At 41.4% G+C, this 25794-nt stretch overlaps 1 protein-coding gene across 3 annotated transcripts in view; it reads right to left on the reverse strand.

Moving 5' to 3' along the window:
- Window positions 1–6950: 6950 nt before the first annotated feature.
- EPS15 (epidermal growth factor receptor pathway substrate 15) overlaps window positions 6951–25794 on the reverse strand; it is a 142879-nt gene continuing 124035 nt past the window's right edge. For 2 of the 3 annotated variants that reach the window (XM_088458304.1, XM_088458303.1), the window contains 2 exons: window positions 19281–19432; window positions 6951–9750 (listed from right to left, as the gene is read on the reverse strand). In XM_088458304.1, the coding sequence (XP_088314430.1) occupies window positions 9604–9750; window positions 19281–19432 (299 nt within the window). In that variant the 3' untranslated portion in view covers window positions 6951–9603. Of the gene's footprint in view, window positions 9790–19280; window positions 19433–25794 lie in introns of all 3 variants that reach the window. The other variant, XM_088458305.1, reaches the window with a different exon arrangement.

Genomic DNA, 25794 nt, shown 5'->3' on the forward strand with positions numbered 1-25794 from the left:
ACAATATTTTCAATAATTTTGTGGCTCAAGCAAAGTTTCTGTACAGGCATGAAATTAATTTATGTTTCATATACACCTGAATACACACAGTACAATATTTTTAATTATTTGTGCCTTAGACAAAGTTTGTGTACATTAAACTACCAAAAATCAAAGGTTTCTTTATCTCAGTCATGCCAAAATAATTCAGTATTTGGGAATATTTGGATATGGGAGACTCAACCTGTAATAGAAGAGCGCCAGTGTTGCACAGAAACCCAATTTTCTACTGAAATGAACTGTTACTCTGCTACTTCTGCTGGCCATATACTGTGAGATAAAGCTCTCTATCAGTCAATCATCTGTCGGTGCCATACACCATCAGATAATTGGTGTCTCTGTCTGATGGAGAGTATGTCCACCGTCAGATCTGAGCACCAATTATCACATCAGTCAGGTATGCTGAAAGAATGCTCATGCCCAAATCAGCCATAATAGGTGCTTGGTTATGGTTATACACTCTGCAATTATCGTCCCTAGCAGCCGTCTTTCCACATGTTTAACAGAGCTTAGAATCTTTCATCCCACCACCAAGATTCAACAACCCCTTTATACATCTCCAACCTCCATGAAAATACTCTGACACCCTCTTGGTGCCTGTGCCTCACCATCTCTTGGTTAATCACAACAGACTCCTATATTCATGACTTGTCCTATGCCGTTACTCGCCATGAACTCCCCACCAATCCTATTGTGACTCTCCACCAGTATTCAATCGTTAAAAGATCTCTAAATCCCCACTTCATTATTAAGCTTACCTCCGACACGCACATGACACCCAAGAGGAAAAACCCACCACAAGTATAGCAGTACAGGGAATGATGTGGACCCAAAACTACTAGCAATAAAATTAATTGGAGTGACTATTTTAGACTGTAAAAAAATCTTCGGACTTTTTAGAGAAAACTTATCAAGTGTACCCCACAACTGTTATAATGTACGTTCGTTTTGTCAGGGCCAACTTTACTTTTGGTTCTATGCTATGGTGTGTCATTTGGTTGCATCACGGTCCCCCTTCATGTGCAGCACTAAGATTATATTAGAAGAGTCTAAGGCATCTCCAAAGTAATTTCACTGATGCTCTCGCAGATAAATGAATGAAAAACTGGTGAAATGTAATTAGTCTAGAAAAATGTCAAAAACCACAGAACCCCCATGGGTTTGGGAATAATTAAAATTCCCACCTGGGGAAATATCTCACCAGCAGACAAATCCTAACCTATAAGAAAAGGAAACATCTCATCAGATGAAGAAAGAGATTGAAAACAAACTGAAACATGCAAAGGAAACGACATTAGTATCGAGTAAGCATAACATATAAAATATATTTCTCCCAGAAAGGAGTATTATCGAATGGCCTCAATATCTCCATTACCAGCAAACCCATATAAATTGTAATCAAAATACCTAAATATATTTGTCAACCAATCCTTAAAAAAAAAATTTCCTACTAAAATAAAAAAATATATATATGTATTCACCTTAGTAGTTCCTATAAAGTATTGATAAAAATAATACCAACACTATGGGTACGATTCAATTCAGCGCGATGTAAATAGCGCCGGGAGATAGCTCCCGGAGCTATTCAATTCATCGCGCTGTTAGGTCGGGGAAGGCTCGTTATCGCGCCTTAAACAGGGTGTTTAGGAGCGATAACGGGCATCCCCCGACCTAACTTCCCGGCGCGAGGCTGTTTTCCCGGCGCTAAGGGCAGAAAACAGCCTCGCGCCGGGACTTTTGTCGGATTTCTTCTCTCATCCCCGGAGGGATGAGAGAAGAAATCATTAGTCGGACTTGTCAGCGCGGTGTATTGAATAGCTCCGGGAGCTAACTCCCGAAGCTATTTACATCGCGCTGAATAGAATCGAGCCCTATGTATTTGTGCATCTTGTATTGCAACATGGTTTGTCCAAGGGCAAAGTCTTTTATTTTATTTTTTTGTGTTCCTTGCTCCCGACTCTGAATTAGCCCCAAAAACCTTATACGATGAGGTGCAGTTATTTTGCATAGAGGAGCTTACTCTACTGTTGGAACCACATACATGTACTCAGTTTACCAAGGACACGGTGAAGGATTATTCCTTCTCCTCTACCTCACCTGCTTGGTAGTCCCCAATGAATGCTCCAATGAACTCACAAAGATGTATTGTCTATGATGAGCAATTTAGATTAGAATATATGTACGTTTCTGTGGATCTCTTGCTGATGAATCCGACATGTCACACTTGGATTCAGCTGATTGTTTTGTCACACAAGCCACATTAGTACACAGACGTCACATTCTGAGTGTCTAAATCCTGGGCTTCCAAAAACAAATATAAGCAATAGATCTGTACACCCTTGTGAAAAACGTTCAGTCCATTTTGCATTCCATTGCATCAATTCAGACGTTACATGTTGCATTTAGAAGTGTTCAACACGTGCTAAACCACCCATTGACCGATATATGAATGGTTCCTTTGTGTCTACAAGGTTCAATTTGAACCAGCACCAGGAATTTCCTGTGTCAGCACCATATAGCTTTATGGGTTTCACATTGGCGTTAAGGATCTTAAGAGATTTTTGATACATAGGGCCTGATTCAGCATGGATCGCTATTGCGATAGCGGCTGCGTAATTCATCTCGGGAAAATATGCTAATGTCTGCCACCACTCAGCCAGCCTAGAAACGCCCACTGCTGCTTTTTTCAGATCAGTAATACCTCAGTCCTGCGTACACCTCGGCCCGTCACGCAGAATTACAGCAGCTCTGACCTGTCTCAGAACTTGCAAATCTCGTGGCACGCAGGGAGTACACAAGCTGCGTATGCCGTCGCAGTGGCTAATTTATGCATGCCCATGCAACAGCGTTCAAACGGACAGGCGCGCCAGCGTTTCTCTGACCACTCCCCCGTCACCGCCCTCGTACGCTGACATCCCGTCACTCTGCGATGGCTTTGTATCTGCATGCGTGATCGGCGCATACGCTGTACGTACGTGGTTGCAATTGCGATGCGTGCTGAATCAGGCCCATAGAGCAGCAAAATGGTCATAATCAATGTGAAATTACTTAAACAGTCGATAAAGGAGCATCCAGAGTATTAAGACTTGGCCCCCCCAAGACCCTTACAAGTCTACACTGACATTTTTAAGAAAATGGATTTCTTGCTGCAAATATCTTGCACAGGTAAGAGGGAACATCAAGTATAATTACTGACTTAAATTATAACATTAGTGATTTATAAATCACCATAGTGCTATCACGTAGTTACAGCTACCCCAAGTTAGCCAGTAATTAAAAATAAGGAGGAACTTACTGATCCAGTATTTCTAATGTCCTGGATTAAAAAACTGTTGCCTGGCAGCCGGGAAGGTGACACCTCCCCTCCACTTTGATCTTCTTGGGCTGAGTCCTAATCAGCGATGACCTTACCTTGAGATGATTTCTCCCAGGCTAGTCAGATTGAGCTCTGCTGTGTATGAATCAATATAACACACCCCACTGAGCAGCACCATGATTATATTGTATGCATTTTATGTCGCATGGAAAACTTTATATATTTGCCTTAATGTAGAGCCAATGCCACAGAAGAGTTGTAGCAAATTATACAGGAGTGGAAATGTCAAGGTAAGCTGCATTTAATTATTTTTAATGACTAATTACGATAACATTTGGCATACACTGATGTTCCCTTGGCCTTGGAGTACATTGCGGGACGAAGGAGTAGCTCTTGCGGTTTTACTACTTACAGCAGCTTTTACTTTTTATAGGAAAGTGCACCAGTGATCAGCATGGCCATGGCTTGGTAGTGTAAGTGTAGTGTAAGTGCTATGAAACATTGCTGACCTCAGATGCACTTTTTGATAAAAAAAAAAAAAGTAACTGCATTGCTCATGGGCACCGAGCAGCTGCGCCGGGTTCGGTATGTTTTACCGCAACAGCGGAAGCCCGATATGGGTGAAAATCCCGACTGCACTAAGGTGAGTGTAAACTAACCTAACCTCCCTACCTAACCCTCCCTTCCCCGCTGCCTAAACCTAAATCTCCCGGGGGTGCCTAACTCTAACCCCCCTTCCCCTAGTAAAAACCTAACCTCCCGGGGGGGAATGACTAATGCTAAGTCCCCCAACGTGAGCCCTCTAACCTAAGCCCAGCCCACCCCACGGCTGTTTGCGCCCAGCACCCAGCTTACCTTTGATTCGTAAGCCGGGTGTTGGGCTCCCGGTGTGGGTAAAATGAGGCGCCCTTGCCGGGAGATTAGGCAGTCGGGAAGCCGGCGGTTCGGGATTCCGTCCATTGGCTTCCCGACTGCTTCCCGCAACGCCAACCAAGGGAGGCACTTCTTGTCTTGGTCTCAGCTTATGAGGCAGCTTAATAGCTGAAGGCAAATCCTTCTGTGCCACATAAAAATTGTGAGTCATGGGCCATTCCATGCCAAGTGGGCCAGGGGTCCCCACATGACCATCTCCAATTTTACTATTTTGACAGTTGCATGCACCCCCACTTTGAGAGCCATAGTTTTGCTACTTTTGCATATTGTGAACTAAATGTTTCCTAAGTTAGTTCGACATATATGTCAACCATCAAAATTGGAGATGGTGAGGTGGGGATGACCTTTAAATATTGGTTCATCTGACATGGAATGACCCTCGTATAACATTTTCAGACCGCATATACACGCATCTTGTGGCTGTATTTTGTGATGAGAGTTATACTTACTCTTCAGTACAGCAGGGGCAATGCAACTACAGGATGAGTCCCCCATATCCAAAATGCTTGGGACCTGGGGGATTTTGGATATCGGAATATGCCGTAGTTTGGAATATGTACATACCATAATGAGATATCTTGGGAATGGGACCCAAATCTAATCACAGAATGCATTTATGTGTTATATACACCTTATATACACACAGCCTGCAGGTCATTGAAAACAATACTTTCATTAATTTTGTGGCTCAAACACAGTTTGTGTACATATATTAAATTATTTTATGTTTCATATATACCTTATACACACAGCCCGAAGGTAATTTTATGTTATTTTTAATAATTTTGTGCCTTAAACAAAGTTTGTGTACAATGAACCATCAAAAAGCAAAGATGCCACTATCTCAGTCATGCTAAAAAAAAAATATATAAAAAATCCATATTTTGGAATATTTGGATATGGGAGACTCAACCTGTATAGTCAACCAGGCCCCTAGGAGATGCGCATGCGTTTGACCTAGGTGGTCACATCCCATAGGCCTGGGTACAAGTTTCAGAGTCAATGTGGTAAATTTACTAAAGTGAGAGTTGTTAGAAGTGAGTTTTAGAACAGATGTAGCCCATAGCAACCAATCAGATACTAGCTATAATCTTCTAGAAGGTGTTAGTTAAATGTTGAGTAGAATCTGATTGGTTGCTATGGGCAACATCTTTTTTAAAACAATTCCAAAAACTCTCAATTTAGTAAATTTACTCCAATGTATCCAAAATTGCCTGCACTTAAAACTCCACGTGAAGTTGTTGTAAAGACAATGTTGCTACCTGCGCAGGTAACGTAATCTGCAGAAGACAGGTGACACATATGGCATTTGTTCAACTTGTGACGAGCAGGGAACAGAAAATTATTTCTTCTGTAAGTTTCCCTTCACTGTGATACAATATCCTGGTATCCTGGACCTGTTGTTCTTGTCAAATATTTAGTAATCCAGTGGTTGGCCGCAGAAGTCTTTTGCCGCAACTGCGCCTGCTTCTTTATGCTAATGCCGCAACAGATTCTGACCTTACTGAGATGCCCACTTGCAGCAGCATTAATCCTACCCTACCTGCAGTTGTGCTAATCCGTCACTGTGCCACCAGTCGCCAATTCGAAGCTTGAACCAGCCCTATGGCAGGTGCGATTTCTTCGTCTGACGATGGCGCCCTGTGTCAGCACTACTGCGTCTTTTGTCAGCCACACACCCTGGTCTGCCTAGCCCCCCATTACCTCCTAACACCACCCACTGAAGACCAGATCTTGCGTCCAAAATCGTTCTGCATCTCCTGGCGGTAACCATCGAGACGCATGCTCTGTGCGACTGGAACACAAGCGCAGTACTTCCAACATTGGCCAACTGCGGGCATATTGGCACTGCCGCATCTCTGGATCAGGCCCATAATTAAACTTTAGGCAAAGAACAAAAATACTAATTTAAAAAGATACATGAAAAGGTGCTTTGCTGAAGACATAAGACTGGCAATGCTGTGGGTGGGTTGTGGTAACTTTTCCTGAAATGTAGAAACGTGATAGAACTGTGGTACCAGTATTACCCAATGATATTGGTGATACACCGTATCAATGAGGCAAAGCAGGAAAGTAAATAAGCATCAAAGAACACCTTATATCCTTACATTGGACGTCAGCCTTACTGGTCAGCTCGTCCCTTCTGCATATGTGACTTAATACTTAGGTTCATAATTTCAACTTTGGTTTGTGCCCTTCACCAAAGTCTTTATATCATCAGGACAGTTATTCTGTGTTGCCCCTTCAGCATTTAGCAATTGTTTTGTGTTGCTGTGTTGTACATAGGCCGGGGCAACAAAACCAAAGGGGTCCATTTATTAAGAAATATTTGCAGCTTATTCCCCGAAAACACCCGTTGTTACATCCGGGCGGTAAGATCACAGGCGCTAATATTGCAGCCAGATCGCATTGCAAACGTCATCATTAATAAATGGGCCCCTAAACAACAAGTTTGTTGACAGAAATATTTGGCTATAGGCGGCAACAAAAAGTCAGAAAGATAAAATTAAGTAAAAGATTTAGGAGGACACAGATAATCCAATACATTTATAGTCATCTAAAGGAGGACAACCTTTAAGTGGTCCCTCCATGGCATTATGAAGGGCAGGTTGGCATGACAGTTCAATAATAATCATGTTCCAAATCCTAGTAAGCCAAACAATGTCAATCAATTTACACTTTATTAAAGTACATTTTATGTCCAGAATTACAACATCTAGCTGCAATAAAATATAGAAAAATAAAAAGGAAAAACAAACAAACAAGGAGTCATTTAAGAGAAGCACATATCCACCCCTGGAATCCTGCAGAGGACCGCAACAATGTGTTATGAAGCCCGGGCAGGACACAGGGGCAGTATACCGGGCTTATTATAGTGGTTACGGTTACACTCCCAGCACAGAACAGCTGCACGTCAGTAGAATGAACATATAATAAATGAATTTTGTATATACATATTTAATAACAATAATAATAATAATATTGGTCCACAGAGTATTCATTGTAACAAACGGATACTATACCTCTGTAAAACATTAGTGTACATTTAAAATAGCATTATATGTTTCAGGGAGCTGGGAGGGCAACGATTCTCATCCAGACATGAATGCGAACGAGCTTCATCGCACAATGACACCAGTATCCCGAATATCAGTAATATAGAATACAAAATATGGCCGCTAAACAGTAACAAGTTTTTTGTTCATGCGCCAACTTGTGCAACACAAGGCTTACAATTCAAGGAACATGTACCACATCTGTGAGTCAATATACCACATATAAATACTCCTTAATACGGTATGTTCATTAATATGTATTAATGTGTAAGCTTCTGTTATTGGGCTGTTTAGACTATTCTGAAAAGGAAAGGGGGTGGGCGACTCAAAAGGGTGGCAATAGCCCATTAGGTTCTAAAAGGGTTATTGAGTGAGTAGTCAGTAGGTTCTAACAAGACCTTCACAGGCTAGGTTTCCAAGCACCAGTGGCGTTAGATGAAGGGCAAAAATATCTGAAGGGACACCAGCTTGCTGGATTTTTTTTTTATTTACCTATTGCTGCTATGGTGAGAAATACATGAAACACGTTAATCCAACTAAGTTCTTGCCTCAGGATCCACAAAGCCATTGGTAATTTTAAAATGGGTCCCATATGCGGCTTTTAGGAGATCAGCTCATGAACAATGGTCACTTGTCTAGAGCTATGACAACAACTGCAACATAAAATAACCTAAAAAAAGTGTCCAGAAAGTTATGCTGGTAAATGACACATGAAGATAACAGACCCCTCTCATTTTTAGATTTCTACACAATCAGGTCATTAGATGGTACAAATTGCAAAATGACAAAAACACAAAAAGATTACACATAGGATCAGTTGCAGTATAGAGCCTTTTCAATCCTGGAATGCTTAAAAAAACTAAAATACTACAGAGAAAAAAAAAAACTCCTAAACTTTGTCTGTCCAATCATCACCCTCAGCTTTCTCTTACTTAGGGTCGGAATCTGCCCATTATGGGAAGGACCAGTTGATGTATGAAGTGCACATATGCCCCTCTGTCGTAGGGTAAGGCTATGCTCAGTGAGATGGGGCAGAATGTAAAGTTATTTGTCAGTGAAAAAATCTAAACTATTCCAGATGAGAAATTGCTTTACAGTTGTGCAAGTGATCTTATTATGTGATCGCTGTCCTTAAAAAGTGGAATTAAACTGTATTCCTTAGAATAGTTTTGTCTGGTTTGCTCCCACAATTAACCTCATTCATTCAAATATTTGTAACCATGTCTTCCTGGAGCGTTACCCTTACTGGCATCCCTTCCCCCGCGTGGCTGTCCAATACTTCAGTTGCACCAGGATAATCGCAAAAGGATGCTAAACTTTTTTGCAAAACGTACACAACAAAGGGGATTGTCTGATGGTATTTCAGAAATAATTCTTCATTTCGGGGTCTAAAATATTATCCTCGAGTATATGTAGGTGTGGTGGAATTTGGCACTGGTGAGATGAAGGCAAATTTGATCCCTAAAACACCAACTCGCTCATCATAAAGGCACCAATCAGCAGATAATGAGTACATAAATTAAGGTCGCATTTAAATAAGAATCGAAACCCGCAACCAGCACTAGAAACACTGCTTTCAGCCTAGCCTTCTGAAAAAGCTTCAGGCATTGGGTCAAGGTTGGGATTCCTTAGGTGCAAATTACATTTCAATTGAATCTCTCTCTGAAGTTGTGATTGGCTGGTCTTCTGGTAACCTATCCCACACTACACTGTTGAGCAGAAAAATACTGCATTATGGGGCTGAGCACAAGGTGAAGAACTGGGACAGAATGATGATCAAGTATAAATAAAAGTAGGAGCATGTCAAGTAACAATGTGTAGGAACAACCCTTCAACAGCACTGGTGGTTCAGCTCCGGAGGACTAGGATGTACAGAAATGCACAGTCATCATTGCCAAACCAAGCAGCCCATCAAGAAGGGAAGAGTATTTGAGGCACTACCATAAATTCCTGGGTTATTCATATCCTCTAAAGGCACAACCACAACTATATGTAACACTGTGCAACTGCCGGAACAGCGCTATTCCATCAGCACGGTGTCGGGCGTACAACAGTGTGCAGAAATACAAAGCATCACTCCTCAGTCATGTCCAAAACACAAACAGCTAACGTTACCTGTTCCCCGCTAGAGACGCCTCTAGCGGAGCAAGTGTCCAAGAGATGTTTAAATACTTCATAGGTAAAAGGATTGCCAACTATTTAAATATTTCTAGGGAATTACACAGTTTTGTTACTAAAGACCAGAGGCCTCAGGTTGTTTCACTCTTCTGAGATCTCGGACTTGCTGAGTGCAATTGCAAGGTCCAGGTCCTCCTGTTCCTGCTGGTTTAGTCTCTGGAGCCTCTCCTCCTCCTCCCGCTCGCTCTCCCTCTTCGCCCATTCGATCAGATCGTCCTCAGACTGGTACTGCAGATTTCAAGAGAGACATTCACTGGCTGAGCAAGGCTTGGCAGAAAGAAACGGGCAAAGGATTAAGGAATCATCCACAGAGGAGACAAAGAGGACATAACCAACATCTGGGTCACATGATTTATTTTAGGAACGTGCATGAAATAAGGGACAAGAGAGTTATTCACATGAACTAGGAGACAACAGATACATATACTTTGCAACTAGAATCAGACAAACACAATTTAACAACAGGATCTGTGAAACAATGGAGGGCGTTATTTGGTGCAGAGATAATATCAAGAAGAGTCTGACTATCAATTTGCTAGGTTCATCACTGCGACACGAGACCTTTTATATCCCTGCTTCCTGGTGAACGGATAGCCTGCATTTACAAGAACAACAATTCAGCCCACAAAACTCTGCCTACGCTGTGTTTAGGTGACAGGGACTTTTTAAAGGGTATACAGATAGAAGATCAACAATGCAAAGGTCAGCGTTAATAGGTCTACACCAGATGGTCGACATGCAATAGGTCAACAAGTACAAAAAGGCCAACTGACAAAATGTCGACAATGCAGAAGGGCAACAGGTTGAAATGGTCAACCTTTTTTTTATGGTTCTTTAACATTTTTATGGTTGGGGGCTTGGGGAATGGTTAGGGTTAGGCACTAGGGAGAGGGTTAGGCTCTAGGGGGATGGTTAAGGTTAGGCACCAGGTGTAAATCACAAAACAAAATGTGTTGACCATTTGTGTGGCAACTATTTGAACCTGTCAACCTTTTAACCCTGTCGACCTTCTGTACGGTTAACCTTTTTCCCTGTTGACATATTGCATGTCGACCTATGGAATGTCGATCTTTTACACCACACCCCTTTTAAAGTTAATCTAGCATTTTTTTTTTGTGACTACGCTTATTTAATATGTAGCGCAGAGATCTTCCAAGCGCTCTGGCTGCCCTTATCTTCTATACCCATCTCTCATTAGACGCATGACCAAATGGTCGATGAAGTACTTTTTGGTTTTTTTATTATGCAGATGATGTTCATTTATATTGTGTTTTATGGTTGATGCATTTGTTCTTCTTGAATCACGGACTGGCTACTATTCTGTAACCGCTTGTTCTCCTTCTGTAAGGAAGGGGTGGAGCAAGGGGTTGGGTATGGGATCCCAGCGGTCAGAATTCACATGCCGCATTCCGACAGGGTTAGAATACAGACACTTGTCGGTTAGTATTCTAACCCTTCCCCTCTCCCTACCCTAACCCTCACTGGTGCCTGAACCTAACCTTCCCCCTTAGTGCCTAACCCTAACCCCGCTACTTACCGTCGGGATGCCGGTGCTGGGATTCTAACAGGTGTCAGGATTCCTGCACCGGCATTCTGAACGTTGGATTCCCCGCGATCAGGATTATCACTGCATCCCGATGCAAGGGTTTTTAAGGACATTATGGCTCCAAATAAATATCATTATATATGTGGCCTAACGTCACACCTTATACTGCTGATAGCTTCCCTTTAATGGGCTGTATTCAATAAGTGGTAATGCGCGGCTGTGCGCAGCACTGAGTCACCCAATATTGCAGAGTTTTGCGAGCACCTCTATGGGGTGCGAGGGAAATATCTGTGATCCTGGAGGTCATGAGGTGCCAGAGAGATGGTTGGAACGCAGGCAGCTCGTGGACCTTGAACACCCTCTGAAACATGACAACTTTTTTGAAGTAGTATCACTTATTTGCTGGAGTTTCTTGCCCAAGAAACCAATCCAGACAGCACCCCCTTCCTGTCTGATCAGTAGGTATAGTGCAGTGACTAAGTACATGGTGTGGGACGGGCAGTTATGCAGAGGTGCAAATCTCTAGAATAGAGGCAACAAAAAGCATTCACCATCCTATAATCACAGAACATAAAAAGGATCAGTATGACATGCTTACCACACTACTCTGCAATGTCAAGAAACATAAAAAGTATTTTATTCTCTCTGTATTTAACAATAAAACTTTATACACTAACGGATTGTACTCATCACGTTTGCTTATGCTGGATATACACTTTAAGATTAAATGTCTGTCAGACCAATAATCTGACATGCTGACAACATCCAATGATATTGGATGCTGTCAGATAATTGAAATCGGAGCACCAATTATCGGATCTTTCAGACATGCTGGACGATTTTGCATGTCCGACACACTGATAATAGTTACTGCTTGTTCGCGGTAACACACTGTACTATGATTGTACAGTGTATGTCCGGGCATTATTCTTCAGACCTTAATTAAACTTCGTGCAATCATTTGTCTTCAGAGGTTGCTAAATTAATTGAATTCCACCTGTGTACAACTTAAGTGTTTAAACTAATTAAAATAAATCAACCTGTCTGTGAGATATTCTACAGCTGGTCACAGCATTTTCATAGAATAGCTTTATCATTCAATATATGAATGAAGACAGCAAAGTCTCTAGTACAGTCAGAGGTTTTGCTATCAACAGACCCATCTTTCCGAATATATCATAAGAGGGAACTTGCTGCAGGCACACCATGGGGTCTGTTCCGGGTCTAGGGCCCCCTTTGAACCAGGGGTCCATGTGCAGTGCATAACAATTATAGATACGCCACTGATTATACCTACATACACACACACACATATTGGGACACCAAACATACTGAAAGCAAGCACTTCCACGCAAGTGTAGCACATGGTGAAGTCCAATGGACTGAAAGTTTAAACCTGTGGAGTAAACAACCAGCTTAATTAAATCGGGTCCAGTGAGAATACCACAGAACAGGACACCATACATAGAGCACTCATCACACCTGTCACTGCACATCTGTCAGCTCAATGACACACACAGCGCAGGCAATGGATTCCTGGCCAGTGGAGGAAGGCGCTATGGTCAGAGAAGAGCCATGTTTTTGACAAAAAATGGTACACTGGCGACACCAACCTAAATGATTCTGCAGGCCTGAGGGGGAGATATCAAACCTTCTAAAGAGAGGTCAAGAGGCCATGTGGAAAGGTTGCCCACAGCAACCAATCAGCTTCTAACTAGCATTGTGCAGAATGTACTGGATAAATACAAGCTAGAAGCTGATTGGTTGCTAGGGACAACTCCCGCACTCATTATCTTCTCCACTCTTTAGAAGGATAAATACGTTTCCCCCTGAGTGTTGATTTCCAACAATGAAGGGTTCAGTTATGGAGGTTAGTCTTCCTGGCACGGTCATTGCCCATTACCTGTGTGTATGGATGTACTGTGTATAATAATGGAAGGTTTCCCTACAATATGATTGATGTCCCTTCATTTAACAAGTCTTTCAGTACACACACATACAGTCATGTGAAAAAGCCACGTGTTGAAAAGTACACAACTGAATAATTTTCACATGACTGTGCACACACACACATTCTCATATATACATATATATAATTCCATACTCACATCTCACAAATGGCCACAGTAGGGGTGCTGCTTGGTGGACCGGATAGGGCAGGCCAAACTAATGTAAGAAATATCCATAGAAAGTCACTGCCCATACTCTGCATTTATTAATTACTACCAATCAGCCAGTGACCCTGCCTGATTGGTAACAGCTCATAAATGCAGAAATATATATATATATACACACACACATATAATGCATGTTTTGCTGGCATAGACCATATTCAATTCCCAGGGATGAGAGGTTGCGGTGTACATCTGCTCTCATCTTTACGTTACTGCAACATCGCTGAGTTTCCTGCGCACCTCTATGGGGTGGAAGAAAAATCTGGCTTGTAGGTGGCTGCGATGTGACGGAATAAGGTTGGAATTGGACTGCACCATAGAGTGCAGCACAAATAAATAATTTATCTTGATTAAAGGATCAAAATAGCATCATTTGTGATTATGTGAACAAAACATTTTTAAAAGACACTGTTATCTCATAATATGCACTCTTCTTCAGAGGCCTACCAGAGGTTCCTAATATTAATATAACATACATACAGTATTATCTGTGTGCAGACATGTACTGCAGGTAAATAGGTCACTTAGACTACATATATCTGGCTCAGTGGGGCCTGTACTAGGCAGTTATCTTCCTCTTACAACACACTATTGGGGTTATATATAAAAAGCTGGCACATGGGGATATTGTGGAGTTTCCCATGGCAACCAATGTGAATTCTACCTGTCATTAATGTAGTGTCAATAAGAAAATGAAAGTAAATAAATCATCTGTTGCTATGGAGAACACCCAAAATTAAAGGACAAGAATAGGGGAGGGGGAAGATGCCCACCGCACAAGCAACAAGATCACCATGTAATTGGAGAAAAATATCAAAGAACATATTATTCTGTATGAAAGAAAAAAAGGGGCTATCTCCACAGTATTCCTATGGGTCTAAATGTATTACTGGAGTTATGGTGGTGCGGCTCAGAGTAAGTCAATGCAGAACAAAAGGGAGAGGGAGTAAGGTCCTAGGACCAAATCCAAGACTCTATAACGGCGCACTCTTATAGCGAATAAGCATACAGTGATTAATAAAATATAACTTTTATTGAGTTCAAGCTAAAAGCAGACTAACATTCCATACCAACATAGAAACTAATAAAAGAAAACAGTCGTGATGGTGAAAGGTGCTAAGGAGAAAAATATTCCCATGAGAATGGTAAAATATAGTAGAAACAATACGACATAAATTATAACCAATACTAAACAGTATTGGTATATCACAAACAAGATATAAAATACACCCAGGTCATAAACTAGTCAGGGATATACGATTAAACACTCATCGAATGGAGAAACATCGATGTTATTATAGAAAACTGAAAGTACAATCAAAAAACCTCCAAATGAGATAACAAAACAAAAAGGGTCTTGTAAATGGACCAGTCATTTATAGAGGTTTACCATGTAGTACAGAAAAATGATATAGAGAGGGATGTCAAGAGTCCCGATCCATCACAAAGTTCTGCTGCTTGCCATCATGCTATCGCAGAGAATGGGAAGTGAGAGACTCGTGTGTCACAGTAACCCCTCGAAAATAAAGAAAGATCACGACCCTGTAGCAGGCATTCATTTATGTCCCCTCCTTTGTCATACTGTAATAGCATTGGACAAAAAGAGGGGCGGAAAATTACTGGGCTGCAGTCGGGAGGTGAAAGAATGTGTAGTAATAATGTACCTATGGTCAGTATTTGATTATATGAATCCACGCAATATAACAGTATAAATACCATGTAGTATAGAAAAACAGAAGTATGGGGTATAACAAGCCTGATCCATCAAAGAGTTCTGCTGCTTCCCATCTTGCAATGAGCAGAGGCTGGGAGGTGAGAGACCCGTGTTTCACAGTAACCCCAAGAAAAATAGACAATATCTAACCCCTTTAACAGACATTCATTTCAACCCCTTTATTGTCTTGCTATTATAGCATTGGACAATAGAGAACCTGCAATTGTGGTTAAGTTGGACTCACTATCAAAACAGTGCGGTTGCTGTATATTATGTAACAATGTAGGTAAAACGGGCTGCAAATGGAGTGCCAGTGTTATGGGCGCTATGTAAGAAAAAATCCCCAACCTGGAGTATAGTAGAAAAAATGAAATCCCAGATATAACCTGAGTGTAGGGGTGTCCTACATCGTGCACATGCAGGGCACCCTGGAGTCCAACGTGCGTTTCGCCAGCGAGGCTTGATCACGGAAGAATCAGCTAGCTGCAATATTGGGTTCCGTGATTTTGCATTTTGCTGATTAGCAGCTCCTACTGAATTAACATCTCTGTATGATAACCAGACAGTCCTTTTTGTTGTATATGTGAGTACATAGATACTATTTATAGGACCCTTTTTCTTTACCCTATCTAAGGTGAATGTAACAGAATTGCATGACATATATTACTATACGGGCAGTCCCTGTTTAATTCAGTGTCATTATCCTATTAATATTTAGCTCACCATCCTCTATACTAGTGTCTGTGGCATATATTTTCAGGGTATCTGTCAATTAAGTTGTGATGCGCCAAGAGAATGAGATGATATATATTATTGACAAACTGTTTTTTAGAGGATTTACCACCTATTGCTTAATACCCAATTTAATTTTCTGTCACTGCATACTAAATTGAGCTAATCATCTCATGTGACTATATTTTATATTGATAACGGGTTGACTAATCTCTTTTCCTATCTTTCCCCGCCTACAGCCCAGTAACTACCCCCTTCTCTATTGTCCAATGCTATAATAGCAAGACAATAAAGGGGTTGAAATGAATGTCTGTTAAAGGGGTTAGATATTGTCTATTTTTCTTGGGGTTACTGTGAAAAACAGGTCTCTCACCTCCCAGCCTCTGCTCATTGCAAGATGGGAAGCAGCAGAACTCGTTGATGGATCAGGTTTCTTATACCCCATACTTCTGTTTTTCTATACTACATGGTATTTATACTGTTATATTGCGTGGATTCATATAATCAAATACTGACCATCGGTACATTATTGCTATACATTCTTTCACCTCCCGACTGCAGCCCAGTAATTCCCCCCCCCCCCCTCTTTTTGTCCAATGCTATTATAGTATGACAAAGGAGGGGACATAAATGAATGCCTGCTACAGGGTCGTGATCTTTCTTTATTTTCGAGGGGTTACTGTGACACACGGGTCTCTCACTTCCCATTCTCTGCGATAGCATGATGGCAAGCAGCAGAACTTTGTGATGGATCGGGACTCTTCACATCCCTCTCTATATCATTTTTCTGTACTACATGGTAAACCTCTATAAATGACTGGTCCATTTACAGGACCCTTTTTGTTTTGTTATCTCATTTGGAGGTTTTTTGATTGTACTTTCAGTTTGCTATAATAACATCGATGTTTCTCCATTCAATGAGTGTTTAATCGTATATCCCTGACTAGTTTATGACCTGGGTGTATTTTATATCTTGTTTGTGATATACCAATACTGTTTAGTATTGGTTATAATTTTTGTGTATTTATGTCGTATTGTTTCTGCTATATTTCGCCATTCTCATGGGAATATTTTTCTCCTTAGCACCTTTCACCATCACGACTGTTTTCTTTTATTATTTTCTATGTTGGTATGGAATGTTAGTCTGCTTTTAGCTTGAACTCAATAAAAGTTATATTTTATTAATCACTATATGCTTATTAGCTATAAGAGTGCGCCGTTATAGAGTCTTGGATTTGGTCCTAAGACCTTACTCCCTCTCCCTTTTGTTCTGATATGGAGAACACCACAGAATTCCCTTGTGACCGTTTATATGTTAGTAATAATGAAGAAGAATGACCACAAATTAAAAATGTTCTCACTGGAAAGAAACAGGATCACTTGTCCATGCTTCAAAAAGATTTGGGTACTTATTAATTAAACAGGCACTACTTGGTACTTGTTAATTATACAGGCACCACTTGGTACTGGTTAATTATACTGGCACCACTTGTAGGAGGACGCTCAAGAGCACTGGTGTTCTGGTGTATTCCCAGTATTTTGCATTATCTGGCAATACATTATTATGAGCCCTACACATACTCATTAATTTAGAGTACACAAAAAAAGGGGGGAAGGGTAGGATTATTTATTAACATAACTGCAGTAATTCCCAGCAACCAATCCAGGCTAATTATTATCATCATCATCATCATTCTTTATAGCAGCATCAATTTACATGTGCTATAAAGAGGTTATTTGTCATTCATCATTCCCTGCCAAATTGGAGATTACATTCAACTCCCTCACATACAAGTCCCCACGCACATACACACTAGGGTTAATTTTGACAGATTCCAATTAACCTATCGGAATGGTTTTTTTGTGTGTGTGTGTGGAGAACACCCACAAAGGAAATCCACGCAAACACAAGTAGAACATACAAACTGCACACAAGAGTTCCCTGGTTGGGAATTAAACTCATGACCTCAGTGCTGTGAGGCAGCGATGCTAATCACTAGGTCATCGGGTTGCCAGAATTGAAAAAAGAATATTTGATGGCTCTGGGTGACTAACCACGTGCAGTACAAACAAGTGTTTTCTTTTTTTTCTTAAGGCAACTGAAACACAGGACTGAAATGTAACCTATTATGTGTCACCATCACTGATTAAAATAAGGTAGTCTCATGGATAAGAGCTAGTGTTTTGTAAAGTGAAATGATAAACGCAAGCACATGGATAGATATAGATAAACTTTAAGCGCACTTGTTTCCTTTAAGAAAAAAAAAAAAAAAAAAGTGCATTTTCCCTTTAAATGACACTAATTTTAAAAGATAAAACAGTAAAATAAATATATGCCTATTTACATGCAAGAAACCAACACATAAGGCACTGGGCACGCGCAACGGCTCAGGGTGCAGAGTAGAATTATTATTTTTTTTTTTTATTCCACATATTAGTATTATGTATTGCTAATTTTCTTACTGTTGCCCTTAAGTCGTGTACACACTAGCCGATATTTTGAATGATTAAGATGTTATCATTCAAAACATCGGCTAGTGTGAATGCAAAAACAACCAGCGATGCGCGCTCCCCAGTCGGTTTTACATGCAGCCCAATGTGGGGATATTGTGAGCGATGCCCGCTGTCCCCCAGCGTCGTCTGTCGCAGGTCGGCATCGGCAAGTGTATATACACTTGCCGATGCCGGCACCCCCGCCGGGCCCGCCGGTGACGATATCACCGCAAAAACACATCATGTAGTGTGTATGCGGCTTTAGTCTTCACTAACCATTTAACTTTTAAACAAAGATAATGAAGGAGGGAGTGTTAGATAGACGAGCTCTGCACAAAGCAATATGGACTCAGAATGCTGGGAGTACCACCAACTCTATACACAAAACTGACAATATTGAGAGGATAAGGGACATATAGCTGGCATATCACAATGCTGTAGAGCCCATCTGCCACATAACTGGTTACAGGTATGTCTATTTAATTTGCTCTAAACACATCAAAATAAACACGAATGAACAGCTTCTATTGTAAATCCGATTTTGAACTAAGCAGCTGCATCACAGTGAATAAGTTGCTGATTGTAAATGAACAGCTTATGGGGAAAAATAGTATAAGATAACATTACATGGCAGAAATGAATGTGTCGCTAGTAGTTCTGTTACACTTTTTGTGTTCCTACTTTTCGTACATTGCACATATAATATAAACCACAGCAAACACCCCATAAATCTAGGGAGGCTGACACCATGGCTGTACAAAGGTTGTCTGCTTGTTATTGGCTAATGTAAGCAGCACAGCGCTACATACTGCATCGTTTTACCATGACAACACCTGTTTACAATCACATTTATAGATCACTTCCTGTAGATCTGATGTTACAGGGAAACAAATATAAGGAAAAAAAATAAGCAAAAGAATGAACCAAAATACAAAATTGACATACTCGTTTACTTCAGCTCAGAAAATGAACAATACAAGTGTTGTAAAATACAATAAAATACAGAGTTATAATACAGATGAGCCCCTGGATACACACACTGCTGGCTGAGGATGTGGGGGTGCAGTCCTGACTGCTTCTGGGCTCAGATTGTACTTACAATGTTTAGGCTACCGTGGCTTCCGGTCTCGCCTGTCCCTTTGCAGGCAGCGAAGGGGTCAGATTCCACCTCTTTGGGGAAGCTGAGATTGAACTGCTGGAAGGGGTCTTCGTGCTTGAACAAGTCCTCCGGCTTGGAGGAAGGCCTCTGGCCTAGATAGGAATGAAATAAGAAAGCAAATTCCTACCATGTTTTTTTTTTATGAGATCCAAGATTCATAAATCAGAAGACACAATCTTCTCAACCTGCTGGCAACTGGAATAACACCTGCACAAATACCAGAAGGTACAGAATCAAGCATGTAATAACACGGCACAACTAGCCCCGGACTGTATATGATGCTTCAGAGCTTTCTCATTATCTTATGGAGAAATGCAATCTGATTAAACATTGAAATTCATCTAGTTAGAAGAAAATGCATGGTGTGTTCCTGTTGTATTAAGTGATACTTGATAACTTCTCCGACTATTTTTGCCAAATCGGGTTTTACCTTTAATAAAATCACCACTTTAAAAACTGCGGCACAAACCATGAAAGATCTGTGCTTTTGCCAAATTGCACCTTATGACGACATCTGGCTCACTCCTCTGATGTGTTCTTCTCTTGGTTCTGTGCTGTGTCCAACTTCAACATCTCCCATCCCCTCCTAAGACTACTCTCACTAGCAGGGCTGCCAAACATTCAACGCCTCTATTTTGCTACAGTCACTCTCCTTCATAATTGCCAAATGTATATTTTATTAGTAATAACAAATTTCCAGCCAGTTTTTTCCCCCCAATTTCAACAAAACTTAAATTGCTTTCAAAGGAACAAATCACTGCTGTGGTGGTCTTTGCTTTTGTCTTGTCAACAACACTTTAATGATTTGCCTATCACAAGGGGGTGCAAATCTGTGATAAAATTGGTAGGTGTACAGGAATCGGTATGAAATACAGATGGCGGTATCCTGATGGTTCAAATCCCGAGAAGGGAACGATGAGTATTGTACCCCTGTCCTATTTACCACCTAACCCTCTTTTCCTGCACCCTCATACTAACCACCTCTACCCCGCACCCTAACCCTCTCGATAAGTGCCTACACCTAACCCTCCTCCATTAGTGCCTAACCTTAACCTCACCCCGGTCGTGCCTGAACCTAACCCCCCCCTTTATAGACCCTGACCTCCCCCCTCCCGCAGCCTAACCCTAAGTCCCCCTGGAGCTCCTAAACCTAACCCTTCTCCCCCGCGCTGATACTTACTATTACCCGGTCTCCTTACGATTGGGATGCTGTCTGCCGGGACCCCCAGCATCGGCATCCCCAGTCATGTCAGGATTCCGTCGCCGGTGTTCTGTCGGCGATCGGAATTCCAGTGCCAGCAGATGGCATCTTTGTTGTCGGGATCTTAACCGCATCCCGTGTACAGAATACATCAGAATTTAAGTAGCTGTAGCTGCAAAATAGGAGGCTGAAGCCATCTGTGATAAACTGAAAAAAAAATAAGCCCAAGGTGGAATAAATAGTGCTCAAATAGTCAATATGATAAACTGGAAACATGCAGTCGTTTTATTTATAAATGGAACCGTTTTGGAACTGCCGAAGACATTCCCAGTTCCAGCGGAACAGAGACGTTTAGTTTTGGATGTGTGTTGCATAGACATATAGACCCTCCATACACTGTTCTCCGCTAACTGTCCTGCTACTGCCAGCTCTAATTTTTGGGACACTTCTACCCAGGAGGACTATCATTGATCAGAGAAGCCTGTGGCCGACTTGCCTGTTCCTACTAGGACAAGAGAACCTTGAACACCCCAGACATCTCTCAGTCATGCTAGTAATACCAGCCTCCCTAACTTTTATTTTCTACCCACAAGTTGCTTTCATTTAAAAGTATCGATCACAGCAATATATTTAAAAAGCGACCGGGACACGCTGTGCGGTACATTTTCACTCACCAAAATGTATAACTAAATTCAATTCAAAATACTTAAGCCGCGTACACACTGGCCGATATTGTGAACGATTGAACGATAACGTTCACAATATCGTCCAGTGTTTATGCAAGATATCGTTAACGATGTGCGCTCCCGTGGATCGTTAACGATATCTTTCATCGCCTGAACATGCAGGCCATCCTGATGATATTGTCAGGTTATGCATGTTCAGGGATGCTGCCGGTGACGTCACTGATCGATCTCGTTAACGATATCGCTCAGTGTATAGGCTCAATGACATTGAGCCCGGCAAACACTTAACGATATCACTCATGGAGTGAATCGTTAAGTGTGTATGCGCCGTTACAAGTATTAAGAAATGAGAGCTGTCAGACGTACAATTCATATTGCACCAGGTGGGAATCAGGTATTAAACAGAACAGGGTGCACTTATTTTATTTTTTTTGCTTTTATTTGTATAATATTGGTGTAAGACCATATATACTTTTAAGAAAGACATTTTTTCTTTTATATTAAACCTACTTTATAGCACCCACAGTTGTATTTTTAGAAAGTATCATATTGTTTATTTGAGCATTGTCTATTCCTCCTTAGGCTTGTTTTTTCTCCTTCTGCAGTTTGGCGTTTCTTTTCTACAGCACACTGATGTGGAGGAGTGCCTGGGAAATGGGGAATGATGAGTCATAGACACCTGTACATGGGTTACTGCCATCACTGATATTTATAGAAGTTTTTATTTGGGTTCCTGTCTGAGCCAAGCCTCCTTGCCTCATCACTGCGCCCTCATCTCTGCTGTTCTGGGTGTCACAATAAGCCCTACAATGGTCCCATCATTAGGCTTGGCATACTGCTATGAACCGCCACCTCCAAAAATGCTCTCACTCTGCTGAGCGCCCTTGGTGGAAGTCCAGCCCTCTGTCTTCCTCCATTTTAAATTAATTTTATGCTTTCACTATCTAAACAGTCCTACTTCAAGTCTCTCTTTCTCTCAATCCCCCAACCTACGAAGCCTCTTGGTCACCTTAAACTATTTCCACTCCCCTCTACAACTGACTTTACAGCACAACTCCCCTTCCCCTGCCTTCTCCATCTGGTTTACAGACCCCGCCTTGCTTCCACCCAGTCTGTGGGGTTGAAGTTCATGCCTTTCTCTCCTTCCTTTCCTCGCCCCATCCCGCTGACCTCTTCCAGTCCTTCCCTTCTGATGCATTATACCACATCACCTACTCAGCTTATCCATATCCTCTGGTACCTCGCCCTCGTCCTTCAAACGTGCCATTGTCTCAACCCCATAGCCCTGTTACTTCCCCTCACTACCACCCCATCACTCTCCTGGCCTAAGCCTCCAAGCTCATTAATTAAAATGTCTACAACTGCCTCCCACTAACCCTTTCTCTCCTCCCATTCCCTTCTAAGCATACTCTAATCTGACTCTCTCCAATCCACTGAAATTGTCCCTCAACAAGGTTACCAAAGACCTCTTCACTACCAAAGCTAAAAGGTATATACAATAGACATATCTCTACAATTATCCTCACTGACCCTGGGGTGTTACTGTTTTTTTTTAAATCCAATCATTTTTTATTGAGTTTTATATGCATAATAAATTTACATTATGAAAACTTTGTACATAATACAATAAAAACTAAGTACATAAAACAAAAAGAAAAACAACAAAAAGAAAAGAAAAATAATTGTGTGTGGTCTCACTTTATAGCATTTAATTAACAAATGAATTATTTTCATTCCTCCACATGAATTGCGAACAGAGAATATATAATTCGACATATATGTATATGGAGATTCCTCTTCACACATCAATATTTGCATAGTTTGGTAATGTAACTCCCTGGAACTAAGCAGTGAGCAGGTTAGGCACAGTCGTCCTTGAACAACTATGTGGGGAATCGAGCCATCTTTCCCAGGTAGCATAGTATTTCTGCACTGCATTTCTGGCGGTATAAACATACTTTTCATGTGCAGCAACCACCCCAACCAAGGATAACCATGTTCCCAGGTTTGGCCCAGAAGTCGCCATCCACTCCCTTGCTATACATACTTTAGCAAGCGTACAGAGATTAGTAATGTATCGTATGGCGTGCTTATCGATTGTGTCTGCATCAATCACAGCCAAAATGCATGTCGTAGGGGTAAGGATATCTTGAGGTATACCCGTAGAAATAATAACACAAAGTACCCCCTGCCAAAAGGTATTCACCAGAGGACAAGACCATATTACATGCCAAAAGTTCCCCTCAGAATCGTTATATTTAGGACATTTCGAGTCCGACCTGCCCCCTATTCTCATTAATCGGGCGGGTAGCATATATACTCTGTGTATTATAAAGTATTGTATCTGCTGGTATCTAACAGACGTGGTAGCAAAACGAGGGCTAGCAAGAGCTGCTCTCCAATCATCCTCCTCCATTACTCCAACATCGTTTTCCCATTGCAGTTTTAAAGATAATAACTCAGACTTATGGTGCTTGCTCAACAAGTTAGAGTAAATCCCAGATATTAAGCGGCCATAACCAGCAGATTGCAATAAAGTTTTAATGGGAGACTCCTGCAAAGATAGAGGAACTTCAGAGAACTGAGCATTGATAGCATGTCTTAGCTGGAGGTATCTAAAGAAGAAATGGTTGGGGACGTCAAACTCCAGACGCAACTGGTGAAAGGACTTTAGCGTTTCTGCCTGAAATATCTGCCCAATAGACACTATACCCCATTGACCCCAGGCCTCACCGACCTGAAGAGCAGAGAGTTCACTGAGACAATTAGCATGGGCGAGAGGAGTATCTGGATCTATGCCCTCTGCTTGTAATAGACGTGAAACCAGTCTCCAGATAGTGATAGCCTGTCTAATTAAGGGGATATTAACTATATGTATATTATCACTCAGCAATAATCGCAATGGAGATAGGCCTGTCTTATAGTGAACCAGGACAAGGGAGGGCAGGGAATTATCAGTTTTGTTATTAATCCATTCCCATATATGGGCAGCACAGACGGTGTAATGGTTAGCGTTACTGCCTCACAGCACTGAGGTCATGGGTTCGATTCCCACCACGGCCCTAACTGTGTGGAGTTTGTATATTCTCCCTGTGCTTGCGTGGGTTTCCTCCGGGTACTCCGGTTTCCTCCCACACTCCAAAAATATACTGGTAGGTTAATTGGCTCCAAAACCTAAAAAAATTAACCCTAGTGTGCATGTGTGTGAGCATGTGATAGGGAACATAGATTGTAAGCTCCACTGGGGCAGGGACTGATGTGAAAGGCCAACTATTCTCTGTAAAGCGCTGCGGAATATGTGTGCGCTATATAAATAACTGGTAATAAATAAATAAAATAATGTGCCAATTGTGCAGCAAAATAATATAATTTAAAAAAGGGTAATGCCAAGCCACCAGAATCACGAGGCCTAGTTAAAGTATCTAATTTGATCCTGACTCTTTTGTTGGCCCATAGAAGAGAGGTTAAAAGACTGCAATCTGTTTAAAAAATTTCTGAGGGATGTACACCGGGGAATGACATAGAATGTACAGGATTTTAGGTTGGAGAACCATTTTAACAAGGTTCACTCTTCCCGTTAAAGTTAGTGGCAGTTTACTCCAAATTGGGACTCGAGACTTAAGATAAGCAATTTGCGGCAGTAAATTCAGTGACAAATATTGTTGAGGGGTATTGGAGAGCCATATTCCTAAATATTTGAATGAATTCACCCATTTTAAAGGAAGATTTATAACAGGAACATCAGGGCAGGACCCCCTGAATGGAATGATACATGATTTATCCCAGTTAATTAATAAGCCAGAATATTTCCAAAAATAAGTCAATAACCTCTAAAGCCTTAGGCATAGAGGTATCAAAGTGCATGACAAAAAGTAGTATGTCATCCGCATACAGCGCAATTTTATCTTCCCTTGATCCTAGCTTAAACCCATGTATGTCAGCGTGAGTTCTAATCATGCAAGCCAAGGGCTCAATGGCCATAGCGAACAGGATGGGTGACAGGGGACATCCCTCCCTGCCTTGTTCCTCTATACAAAGAAAAGGATGTGGAAATAAATCCGTTCACAGACACCCTCGCCACAGGGTCCGTATATAAAAGCTTTACCCACTTAATAAAACCCGGGCCAATACCAAAACGTTCCATAGTCTCCCGGAGAAATACCCAATGCCTTAGCGGCATCCAGTGAAACGATACGATAGGTTTGTGAGTCCCCCTATTTTATCTGTAAGTGTGTAAATAACCGCCGTAAATTTATTGCCTTGGACTTACCGGGCATAAAGCCTGTCTGATCAGGGTGAATCAATTGGGTTATGACCCGGTTAATCCTGGAAGCTAATATTTTTGCAAGGATTTTTACATCTGTAGTGAGGAGAGAAATGGGTCTGTATGATTCAGTCCTGGTAAGATCTTTACCTGATTTAGGTAAGACAACTATCAATGCCTCCGACATAGACTTTGGCAACATATTGTTTACGTAAATTTGATTAAAAAGCTCCAATAGTTGAGGTACAAATGTTTTGTTATGTTTTTTGTATAACTCCAGGGGGAGCCCATATAAGCCAGGGG

Source organism: Taudactylus pleione, unplaced genomic scaffold, assembly GCF_031769625.1.
Source record: "Taudactylus pleione unplaced genomic scaffold, aTauple2 ptg000824l, whole genome shotgun sequence".
Taxonomy (NCBI): Eukaryota; Metazoa; Chordata; class Amphibia; order Anura; family Myobatrachidae; genus Taudactylus; species Taudactylus pleione.